Below are 12749 nucleotides of genomic sequence, written 5' to 3'. Positions count from 1 at the left end.
CGGCCGGCTGGGCCTTTGCCCAGTTGGGCTGGCCAGCTGGGCCACAGATGGCCCAGTGGGGGGGGTGCCTCTTTTTTTATTTTTAGTTAGATTTGTTTTCTGTTTTTTTTATACTTTGCTTTCTTTTAGTTTCCTATTATTTTAGTTTTAGTAAATTACCAAAGTGGCACCTAAATAGGATTTTACATATTATGCCACTGCCACAATAGTTTAATACTTATAACAATTTAGTTTTGAAAATGTTTATTATTTTTAAAGCATTAAAATAATTGTTTTTTCTACTCTTTTATTCATTTAACAGTATTTAAACATTTTATAAAAGTGTGGTTTCTCCACCATAATTATCTATGCAATATTTGGTTCACTCCGAACATTTTAGTTTTAATATTTGAAAACTTTTATTGTTTGCCTATTTTTGAATTTGAATTTGAATCGGTTTCGAACTAACTCGAGATTAGCAACTATAAACGAGGTGACGTGGCACCATTAGCAGAGGATCACTGTAGCTTAATTACCCGGGCGTCACAGGACTGATTGAAGTTACATAGTCCTATGACCTGTGACTGGGAAGCCAACTCTATGCAGTTCCTGCAAGCAGGTGTGCCTGTTACACTGCATGGCATCCGGTCAGTTACTCTAGCCACACTTCAGGCAATTTCTGTTGAGCAAGTTAACAATGCATTGGTGGGCAATGACATTTGAGCCATGGTCGCGATTGCTCAAGAGACACCTGACTCTCCTGTACACATTTCTCCACTAGAGCCTGATATGGAACAGCTGCTTACTGAATATGTGGATGTTTTCGCTGAACCAAAAACACTAACGCCGCATCGACTGTATGATCAAGCATTAACATTGGAACCTGTCCATCACCCTCCCAACTCTCCCCCGTATCGCTATTCACCACAACAAAAGGATGAAATCGAACATCAACTGGCAGAGATGATCGTAGCAGGCATTGTCAGCCACAGTATGAGTCCCTATGCATCACATGTGCTCCTTGTGAAGCAGGGGGGCAGTTGGAGATTGCGTAGACTACAGGAAACTGAATCAAGTAACAATTAAGAACAAGTTTCCACTGCCAATTGTTGACGAACTGTTGGATGAATTGGCTAGCTCTAAGTTCTTCTCCAAACTGGATTTACGAGCTAGTTATCATCAAATACGGATGCATGCTTCTGGTGAAGATAAAACTGCATTTAAAACCCATTCTAGATACTTCCAGTTTCAGTAATGTCGTTTGGACTCACAAACGCGCGGCTACGTTTCAGTTCTGAGTTCGATTTTCGAGCTCCACATTTGCAAATTCGACATTATGTTCCTGGATAACATATATATACTTATCTATAGCTGCATTTGGGGAAAGCATGTGAAGCACTTACAGTTAGTGATGCAGATTGTGCCTGCCAATCAACTGTTTGCAAAGAAATCCAAATGTTCATTCGCCCAATCCAATATACATTACTTGTGGCACATCATATCTAGCGAGGGAGTGGCCAACTGACACAGAGAAGACGGATGCAACGCTCAAATGGTGCCAGCCGACAAATGTGACGGAGCTACAAGGATTTCCGGGGCTCACGAGTTACAGCCATAAATTTGTCAACAATTATGGTATGCTAGCTAAACCCCTGACGTCCCTACTTACTAAGAATTCTCTGGACTCCTCAAGCCACAAATGCATTTGAAACACTGAAGCATGCTATGTCTAAAACCCCTATACTGGGCATGCCTGACTTCATCAGCCTTTCACAGTGGAAACTGACGCCTGCGATTCAGGCACTCGTGATGTGATTTCACAAAACAATCATCCTATTGTGTATTTAAGTAAAGCATTGGGGGTTGCTAACTGCATGCTCTCAGTTTATGGAAATGAATTCTTAGCAGTGATTATTGCAGGTCATAAATGGCGGCAATATCTGCAGCATGAGCCATTTATTATCCTGACAGACCACAGTGTAACACCCCTGATCTAGAGGGGATCGGCGATCGGAGGTAGGTGAGAGGGAGCAGGTGAGGAAGAGGGGATGAGCTTGGAGAAGGGGGTTGGGATTGCAGAGGAAAGGTTGGATACAGAAAGTAGCTTACACAAGCATGATTCCCTCGGCCAACAGGCTGGCCTTAGTGGCCTATTTAACACACGACGCACATGCTAGCTAGACGGGCCCCACCTGCCAGGCATGCCAAGTCACACTGTCCATGGGATGGACAGGTGTGACATTCTCCCCTCCTTAAGCAATGGCCTCCTCTGCCAGATGGTAGCCGTTGGAAATGGCCGGCGAAGCACGTCGTAGTCTTCACAGGTTGCGGTGTCAGCGGTTGTGGGTGACCACTGAATCTTGAGCTGTACCACTGGCGCGTCGCCGTGCTTCATCATGCGTCGGTCGAGTATCTTGAATGGTTCTGCTGCCGTGGCGGACAGGTCTTGGACGAGGGGAAGATCGGCGAACACCGGCGAGTAGTCTGGCGTGAAGGGATTGAGTTGCGAGACGTGGAAGACAGGGTGCACGCAGCTGTCCGGCAGCAGATCCAGCTTGTAGGCCAGCGGCCCGAAACTTGAAGGCGAGCTTGGCGCACGGGCGAGAGACCACAGAACGCTGCACGTACGGCTGGAGCTTCAGGAGCACCTGTTTGCCGACTTGGAAGGAGCGCTCGACGCGATGCTTGTCAGCTTGTTTCTTGAACCAGTGCTAGGTGAGCACGGACATTGTCGTGTGCTCTGCCCAGTCCAAGTCTTCGCCGGCCGGCATGGCCTCCGCCCATGTCGCCATGGCGCCCAAATTGGCCTCCTTACCGTAAAGGGCCTTGAACGGGGTGCAATTCAGCGAGGCACGGAAAGTGGAGTTGTACCAGAATTCAGCCATCAGCAACCAGCGGCGCCATTTCTTGGGGGAGTCGTGGACGGCGCAACGCAAGTACATCTCCATGCACTGCTTCACACGCTCGCTCTTGCCATTTGCGGGTGGTACGCGGTGGAGTACAGCAGCTTGGTGCCCACACCCGCGAGCAGCTCCCGCCACAAATTGCTAGTGAAGACCTTGTCACGATCCGAGACGATGGAGGAGGGTATGCCGTGCAGCTTCACCACATTGTCCCAGAACGCACAGGCCACTTGAGCAGCATTGAAGGGGTGGCGTAGTGGCACAAAGTGTGCGAACTTGGTGAAGCAGTCAACGACCACCATGATGGAGTCGTAGCCCTCCGATGCCGGCAAGCCCTCGACGAAGTCCATGGTAAGATCCTCCCATGGTGCAGAGGGGATGGGCAGCGGCGTGAGGAGGCCCGCCGGCTTGGTGTGCTCACGCTCGGCCTGCTGACAGACGGCGCACTGGTGCACGAACTCCTCCACATCCTTCTTCAGGCCGCACCACTCAAAGTGTTTCTTGACGCGGTGGTACGTTGCGGTGATGCCAGAGTGGCCGCCCACGTCATCAGGGCTGTGGATGGCCAAGTGCTAGAGGCGCTCTTGGGGATCGGCGTCTGTCTCGTATGAGTTGGTGACCTCCTGCACCAGGCCAGTTGACAGGTCGAGAGCGCGGCCACGTCCATGAGCTTGCCCACTCCAGAGAGCGCGTCTATCGCGCCGTTGTCGAGGCCGCACTTGTACAGGAAGCGAAACTGGAGGCCGGCGAGCTTGGACATGGCCTTGCGCTGGACGTCTGTCTCGAGCTTGGAGAAGACCGCAGCGCCCGCCAGTTCATCGAGGAGTTCATCCACAATCGGCAAGGGAAATTTGTTCTTGGTTGTCGCATCATTGAGCCGGCAGTAATCGACACAAAACCGCCATGTGTCGCCCTTCTTCTTGACGAGCAGGACCCGTGCGACGTACGGGCCGACACTATGCGTGATGACGCCCGAGTCCAGTATCTCGCGAGCCTGCCGCTCGATCTCGTCTTTCTGGAGCGGCGAGTAGTGGTAGGGTCTGGTGTTAGCGGGGATCGCCCCTTCCACCAGGGTGACGGCGTGGTCGTACCGGCAATGCGGTGACAGGCCGTGGGGCGCGGCGAACTCGTCGAGGAGGTCGCTAATCAGGGCGTGGCTGGGATTTTTGCGTTTGGCAGGGACATGCGTACACGCGTCCAACATGGCCATTGCCCAAACCTCGATGTCGGCGATCATCTTGCGGAGCTCGTCCAGCTCCACAGGTGCCAGCGTGTTGGTGGTCTTGGGCTGGACTCCCCGCAGCGTGACTTGCTCGCCCTCGTGGATGAAGGAGACAAACTTGTCCTGGCATGGGGCTGAACTGCAACAGCCAGTCCATGCCCAAGATGCCGTCGTAGGCTCTAATGTCGAGCTCACGCATTGGTGTCAAAAACCTGTGCCCCTGCATCCACCACTTCAGTTCAGGGACGATGCGGTCACAGGTGAGAGATCGCCATTGGCGACGCGGACTTCGACGGGTGGCAGTACATGCGTGTAAGCTCCGATTCGATCGACGAAGCTCTTGTTGACGAAGCTGTGGGTGTTGCTCAAGTCGAGGAGGAGCAGCATGACTTGGTTGCCGACCCGGGCGCGGAGGCGAATGGTACTTGGCGAGTCGGAGCCGGCGATGCCCTACGCTGACAGAGTGCAACACTCGGCCGCCGGCGCAAGGTGCAGGGTTGTCGAGGAGCTCGAGGGCGTGAATCGCGTCATCCGAGAGGACCTCCCCATGCTCGCCGACATGGATCATGAGCAGTTGCGTGCAGCGGTGCTCGCGGGAGTAGCGTTCGCCGCACTTGAAGTAGAGGTTGTAGGCGTGCCGGTAGTCACGGAGTTGCCGCTACCATGCATACTCATCGCCTTGAGCCCGCGATGCAGCCCCTTGCCGTGGTGGTGCGGCGTTCGCTGGTGGCGGTCGTCCAGGAGGAACAGGGTGTGCCCGCAGGCGTGTCGTGACCAGCTCCTCCTGGATGCGCGCCAGAACCGATGCGCAAGTGATGCTTCACGGTGCTTGCAGGCGTAGGCAGCACGCAATCCATCCTTCAGGCCCAGAAGAAACTGTGTGACGAAGAACTTGGGAGTTGATGAAGGGATCCAAGGCCACGCGATAGTCGGAGACACTGCCGGTCTGGCAAAGCTGAAGCAGCCTGTGGATGACGAGCTCGAATTCATCGACGCCGAACTCCTCGAGCACGGCAACTGTGAACATGTCCCATGACAAATTGCAGTGGCTCTGGCGAAATGCCTGCAACCAATGCGCCGCCTGCCCCTCGATGTAGAAAGCGGCGGTGGGCACCCAAAACTGCTGGCCCACCTTGTAGAGCTCGAAATACGCCAAACAACGATCCAACCAGAGGTAGGGCGCGGTACCATCAAAGTGGGGAAAATCATGCTTCAGAGGCATGTGGTAGTTGCTCTCGTGGTGTGTGGGGCTGGGCGGTGGCGCGGTGAACGTGGTCATGGTCACGCCGAGAGGGGGAGTCGGGATGAGCAGGAGCTGCGTACCCCCCAATCGGGCGTGAGCGGAGGCGGGGCGGAGCGGATCGTTGTGATGTGGCTGCTGATGAGGTGAAGGTGGTGTCGGCGGCGGCGGTGGTGGTGCGATCGTGGTAACGGAGCCTGCGGGAGACGACGAGCCCTCGACAACCTTGCGGGCCGCATACACGTCGGCCTGGGTCAGATCCAGCTGCCGCGAGAGGCCTTGCAGCTCCTGCGAGATCTGGTTGTTGAAGGCGGTCTGCACCTCGAACTGCTTGTCGTGCAGGGCCGCTTGTTCGTCAAACTTGGAGAAGGACTCGAGCATCTTGGTGAGGTCGGAGTTCCCTTCTTCCATGGCGTCCAGAACCCGCCACGTCGCGACGGAAGGCTTGTGGGGCGCCATGCACTCGCTTGGAAGGGATCGAACCCCGCGACAGATTGTGTGAGATCCAGCCAACTCACACCGGCGCGGTGGATGTTACCGATCCGCTCCCAAGCTTCAGATAGTGCCGCGGGCGACGAGGGGAAACGAAATTCCGGCGGAAATTGGCTCTAAATACCAATGTAAAACCCCTGATCTAGAGGGAGCAGGTGAGGAAGAGGGGATGAGCTTGGAGAAGGGGGGTGGGATTGCAGAGGAAAGGTTGGATACAAAAAGTAGCTTACACACGCATTGGCTATTGCAAGTCCAGATGACCAAGGGTACTCATTGGAGGAGGGCTTGATCAAGCATAACGGCAGATTATGGATAGGCAATAATTCAGCTCTGCAAACCAAGTTGATTTAGTGCTTCTCACTCAAGTGTTGGTGGTGGTCATTCTAGGGTCTAGGCAACTTATCAACGGCTTTGCAAATTGTTCAAGTGGTTGGGTATGAAATGCCAAGTTGATGTAGATGAAACAATGTGTGGTGTGTCAGCAAGTGAAACATGAGAATATTGTCCCAGCTGGTCTTCTACAGCCTCTGCCAGTACTAGTTCAACCCTGAAACGACATTACTATGGATTTTATTGATGGCTTGCCGAAATCAGATGGATTTGCGGTAATTTTGGTGGTGGTTGATCCTTTGACAAAATATTGATGAAGATGTAAACCATCGAATCAAAGCCAGATGGATGAAGTAGCACCAAGCTTCTGGCATTCTACGTGACAAGAGACTGCCACAAAAGCTAAAAGGCACGTTCTATAGGACGGCGGTTCGACCCGCAATGTTGTATAGCGCCGAGTGTTGGCCAACTAAAAGGCGACATGTTCAACAGTGTGGTGTGGCGGAGATGCGCATGTTGAGATGGATGTGTGGCCACATGAGGAAGGACCGAGTCCGGGATGATGATATACGAGATAGAGTTGGGGTAGCGCCGATTGAAGAGAAGCTTGTCCAACTAGTTTGGGCATATTCAGCGCAGGCCTCCAGAAACTTCGATGCATAACAGACGGCTAAAGCATGTTGCTAATGTCAAGAGAGGTCCGGGTAGACCGAACTTGACATGGGAGGAGTCCGTAAAGAGAGATCTGAAGGATTTGAGTATCACCAAAGAACTAGCCATGGACAGGGGTGCACTGAAGCTTACCATCCATGTGCCAGAACCATGAGTTGGTCGTGAGATCTTATGGGTTTCACCTCTAGCCTGCCCCAACTTGTTTGGGACTAAAGGCCAATGAAACATCCCTACGCTGCTTTATCTGTGGACACTACTTTTGTTGATAATGTGGTCCGATCACATGGAGTTCCAGCCTCAATTGTGTCCGACAGAAATCGAGTTTTTACTGGTATTTCTTGGCGTAAGTTATTCATAAGAGGTCGGAACCAGACTATGCTACCCCACTGCCTACCATCCGCAAACTAATTGACAATCCGAATGCGTCAATCAACGTTTAAAATAGTAATTGTGTCATGCAGTTCATGAGAGCCCGAAGCAACGGAAGAAATGGCTCCCGATGGCCAAATTCTGGTATAATTCTTCATTTCATTCATCACTGCGGTGTTCTCCATTTAAGGCTGTCCACAAAATTGAACCAAACGTCGGCACAGTGATGTTGGTAGGATGCGCCTACTTCTCTAGCAGAGCTTGCAACGGCCGTCAGGATTTTCCAGAATTGCTTCTTGAGTAGTTGCGCCATCGGCATGAGCACATCAAGGTTCAGGCGGACAAGCGCCGCAAGGACAAGGAGCTCGTCGGCAGCGAGCATGTGTTGCTCAAGCTACAGCCCTATGCACAGTCCTCCGTCGCCAACAGACCACGCGCCAAGCTTGGGCTCGAGTTCTGTGGGCCATTTCTGGTCACTGAACACATTGACAATGTTGCCGACCGCCTGGACTTGCCGCCGGACAGTTGTATCCATCATATATTTCACGTATCACAGCTCAAACCCTTCATAATCGCCGGTTTTCTCCGAACTACTGTCTCCGGTCGATTTGGCGGCGGGTCCTCTGATTCCACATGAGATTTTGGAGCGACGCATGGTGAAGAAGGGCAACGCGGCCATTCCGCAGATCAAGATAGTTGGTCTTCTGTTCCAGTGGAGCATGCCACCTAGGAAGATTATTATGTGCTCCCGAGGCGTTTTCCGGACGCCACTATCTAGGAAGGAGCTGAAGCTCAAGAAGGTTAAAGTGTCACATCCCCATCCTCTACCGTAGTCCTGATATGGACGAAGACACAGAGGCTGGCGCCTGGGCTGAAGACAAGGCCAACAAAGTGGCTGGCTGAGTTGAGTCAGCAGTGATGTGCAGCCCACAAGCCGTTGGGTGAGTGTGTGCGTTATTTAAGTGTGTAAAACCTAAGGAGGCATTTTGAATAATGAGAAGTATCGTCTGAATCTCACCCTCTTCTCCGATCACATCTCTCTCTTCTCTCCAACTCTCATTCCTTGCTTCAAATCCCTAGCGACCATGTGGTTCCCCTATGAGATCCATAGCTGGTGCCTCACACATAGCTGGCAAGAATCCGGGACGATCGGATTTAGGAACGATGATCAGAGGATGAGGATCGCAACGATTGAAATCGAGGGTCGAAGAGGGGTACTATTCCTCAACACATTATTTTGGGTCGGGATGTGAGCCCTCAAAAAATCCGGATAGATGCTGCAATCAGAAAATATATTTCAAAGAAAATAGAGCAAAAAGATCATGCGTTTTTGCTTGTTCTAAGTACCAAACTACTAGACTCCACTAAAGCCAAACAGCGGTCATTCCAGGGCCCTAATTCAACTCTGTTACTGGACTCAGTACACCGCCGCTTCTGCTTCATCTATCTCTTGTTCAACGCACGCGGCTCCATGTTCTCAAGCAACTACTCATCTCAACCATTGAAGAAAGCTGCAGCGGGACAGGGAAGGATTGACAGTTGACCCGCCATCATAACATGGCAACACCTACATTTGGGTCACGTCCCCGCGACCAAACCTTTTCGATCCAGACTCTACCCTGATCCTCGATTTGGGTTGACGACCCCATGTCACCAGAAGTGGGACCAACCCGCGTTCCAGGCTACTTCCCAATCCAAAATTCTGTAAGTCTTAACCCAATTCCGCCATCATAAACATGGCAACACCCACATTTGGGTCACGTCCCGGCGACCAAACCTTTTCGATCCAGACTCTACCCGATCCTCGATTTGGGTTGACAACCCCATGTCACCGGAAGCGGGACCAACCCGCGTTCTGGCTACTTCCCAATCCAAAAATTTTGTAAGTGTTAACCCAATTCCGCCATCATAAACATGGCAACACCTACATTTGGGTCACATTCCGGCGACCAAACCTTTTCGATCCAGACTCTACCCCGATCCTCGATTTGGGTTGACGACCCCATGTCACCGAACGGGACCAACCCGCGTTCCAGGCTACTTCCCAATCCAAAATTTTGTAAGTCTTAATAACCCAATTGAAAGAAATTAACAAAGTTTCACCACAACACAAAGTAGAATAATGTCACACAAACCCACACGGAAAAGAAGCGGTGAAAAGGAGAAGCTTTTCACCAAGTTCCAATGGTGATTTGCTGCTGGAAATTAAAACAGCCCTTGATCACATACTCGATACTCAGTGGTAAATACGAGATCACCCCAAGCCTTGAATTACCCACCATCCTAAATCTCACAGATTCGCTACAAAATCTCTCACATTGCTACTTTTGCAGGGTTCAGATGCAAGAGCTAATCCCACTAATTTAGTTTTGTATGATACTGTGAACAGGCCTGCTTTGGACTGGTTTTGGTCGGTTGGTCCGTACATAATAGTGGAATCTAAATCCCTCAATCCTGATCTCAGGATCGAGTAATAAAACTTTTCCCCACTAGGCGGCAGCAAGATCAACAGGTGATCCGTGGTCCAAAACGAGATATGCAACAGAATAGAAGGGAAACAAGAGATATTTTTTCTCGATTACGTTGAAGATGAGAAGCTTGTCTTTCTCGGCGGAGAGCGCCATACCGCCGCGGAAGTGGACGGCCCAGACGACGATGACCGCTGCCGCGGCCACGCCAAGCAGCCGTGCGAGGCCGGACATCGGGAACCTCACCGCGGGTACCGCCACCATCGCCTCCGTCGGCAAGATCGGGCGCGTAGAGGGAAGGACGATTAGGGAAGCTAGAGCAAAGACGCCGATCTGTGCAAGTCATCTTGCGAAGCGGACGAGAGTGTGTTCACGGGCGTCAGCAGAGAGCGTTTTCATAACTATATAGGCGTATTTACGGAAGGAGCTTTCAGTTCAGCTATATCTCGTTTCGGACCAAATGATAACGCCCAAAAGCGTGGCAGTTTTGCCAAATCATAACGCCCACACGCACATGCGTGGATCACCGTCCAGTAAAATTTACACGAATCTTGACACATTAAAAACAAGATTGGTGTGTGGGCGTTGGAGAGTCCGCCCACACGCCCTGCAACACGCAGTTTGCCAGCTGCGCTGTGTGGGCGAACTAGTTCTGCCACGGTAGGCGAACTGTTTTTCGCCCACACGACACTCGTACGTTGTTAGATGATAACTGCAGTTACACGTACGTGGCAACTAGGTAAACACACATGTCAACTATGATTCGTTGCTAGACGGCAACTGCAATTGCGCATACGTGGCAACCAGATAAACACACATGGCAACTATGATTAATCATACATGGCAAATATGCTTGGACCACACGTGACAACTAGGTAAACACACATGGCAACTGCTATTTGACTATATGTGACAAGTAGTTAATCACACACGGCAACTATGGTTTGATTACAGTGACAACTACCATAAATTAGACATGACAATTATAACTAACCAAAACAGATAGAGTTGTCATACTTTTACAACTACATTTGCCATCTCGGATGGCAACTAAATCGCCATCCCTCGGATACCTAAAGTAGCTGCGTCAGGACGTGTAGGCATTTTTGTTTCGTGCAACACGCGAGGGTGAAGATGAGTAGTATTTGTTGGGCGTATGGCACGAAGTAGCTGTGCCCATACATGTGGGCAATTCTAATATTCGCCCACACACAGCCCACATGGGCTGCCTCGCTCACGCCACACGCAATGCGTGGACGGATGTCTAGTATACCACGCGTGTGGACGTTATCAGGACCCTTTATCTTTTAAGGGTGATAGGCGTGGGTCGACCGACTCAAATTTTGAATGGTCGTGGCGCAACCGCCCAATTTGGCTTTCTCAAACCATAAAATTGCTTCATCCTCCTATCCCAAATCCAGCCCTCTTATGTTTTCACCAACAAAATTCGCTCTCGCACGGTGCTGCCAGCCTACGCCATACCCGCGTGAGGCAATCGAGCTCGCAGCACCACCGTAGCTCGCCGCACCACCATTTTACCATCACTCGCTGCTCTCGCACATAAACCCCCTCCCCCCTCCCGCTCAAAAAAAACTGCTCTCATGGTCATCGCCGGTTCCAGCAAAATCAAACAATGGTTGTAGTAAAAACGACGAGGAAAACGGGCGATGTAGCAACCTCGTAAAATTGATGTACCAATCATCAACAAAACGTGGTAATAAAAACTGACAATGGTTGCATAAAAAAATACAGTCACGGGTCTTGGCACACTATGGGGATGGATGTATCAAAAATCAACAAATGTTGGTAGTAGCAAAAATCGAAAGGGTGAGTACAAAATGGGGCACTATTTCTAGCAAAAAACATGGTAGCAAATTTGGTTGGCTTCCAGCAAAAAATGAGTACGATGGTAGCCAATTGGTTCGCCAGTTCCAGCAAAAATCACCTTGGTGGAAGATTTTGGGTTGGTGGTGGTAGAAAAACAAATGGAATGGTACTAGCAAAATCACAACAGGATTGCAGCAAAAAAACGCCATCGACGTGGTCAGTTGCATCTCGGCCATGGCGCCTAGCACATCTGGTTGTCGAGGACATGGAGAGAAGCTCACCCAACTACGTACTTCGCTGACTGGGGATGCAACTCCTTCGACGGTTCGATGCAACACTAGTTCATAGTTGTGGTTATGGGAGGTTATCTGCGAGAACGACGAGCGGCGACGAACTAGTGGTGCGGCGGTGCTGCGGCGGTGCTTCGAGCTCGGTTGCCTCGCGTGGGGGTATGGCAAAGGCCGGTGGCACCGTCCAGGAGCGGTTTTTGTTGGGGAAAATATAAGAGGGCTGGATGTGGGGAAGGAGGAGGAAGCAATCGTATGGTTCGAGAAAGCCGAATCGGGCGGCTGCGCGGCGATCGGCCGAAATTTCTATCAGTCAATCGACGCCTATCACTCGCCTTATGGGAGAGGGATCCCAACATAGGGGAAGAGAGGGACCTCGGCAAGCAGGTAGCCATGGATGCGGTTGCTGGTTTGAGAAGAATGAAGAGAGAAAGAAAGGGGATTGGGCTCATGTAGGAGGGAGGACGAGTGGAGGAGAACACACGTGAAAGGATAAGCAGCCTGGGCGGTGTGTGGGTGTAGGATCGTAAGTAGGTCTAGATGGAGTGGTTAGACTAATTGACCAAAAAAAACTTAACTTTTTTCTAATTTTAGTTCTTGGCAAGTTTTTGCAATTCACACAAGCCAAGCAACACCCTACACATGCAAGTCTAGATAATATGCAGGAGAAAGTAACGATTTTGCATATGAATGTCTCGGGGGCTACTACATATTCACTTCGGATATAGCTTTCGAAATAACAAATTGACCCCCAAGTAAGTTTGTTAAACTAACTCAAGGCTCGAGGGCTATTGTATATATACTATTAAAGCATAAGCTGTGTCTGGTAAAATTATGTTAAATAAGTCTTCGGACAACTTTATTTTCAAAACATGTCCTTAAAGGGCTACTCGGCGTATAAAAGCATTAAACTTAAAACATTGAAGTTGTACGAACTGACATACCTCAAAGCCTTTCGAG

General features: G+C 50.7%; 1 protein-coding gene across 1 annotated transcript in view; it reads right to left on the bottom strand.

Moving 5' to 3' along the window:
- Positions 1 to 10056, bottom strand: part of LOC119337633 (probable transmembrane ascorbate ferrireductase 2) — a 29883-nt gene extending 19827 nt beyond the window's left edge. The window contains exon 1 of the mRNA XM_037609801.1: positions 9790 to 10056. Within this exon, the coding sequence (XP_037465698.1) occupies positions 9790 to 9939 (150 nt within the window). The 5' untranslated portion in view covers positions 9940 to 10056. The remainder of the gene's footprint in view (positions 1 to 9789) is intronic.
- Between the last annotated feature and the right edge of the window lie 2693 nt (positions 10057 to 12749).

The sequence above is a fragment of the Triticum dicoccoides genome, chromosome 7B, assembly GCF_002162155.2.
Source record: "Triticum dicoccoides isolate Atlit2015 ecotype Zavitan chromosome 7B, WEW_v2.0, whole genome shotgun sequence".
Classification (NCBI taxonomy): domain Eukaryota; kingdom Viridiplantae; phylum Streptophyta; class Magnoliopsida; order Poales; family Poaceae; genus Triticum; species Triticum dicoccoides.
Note: the sequence above shows the minus strand (reverse complement) of the source record. Positions and strands in the feature narration are given on the sequence as shown.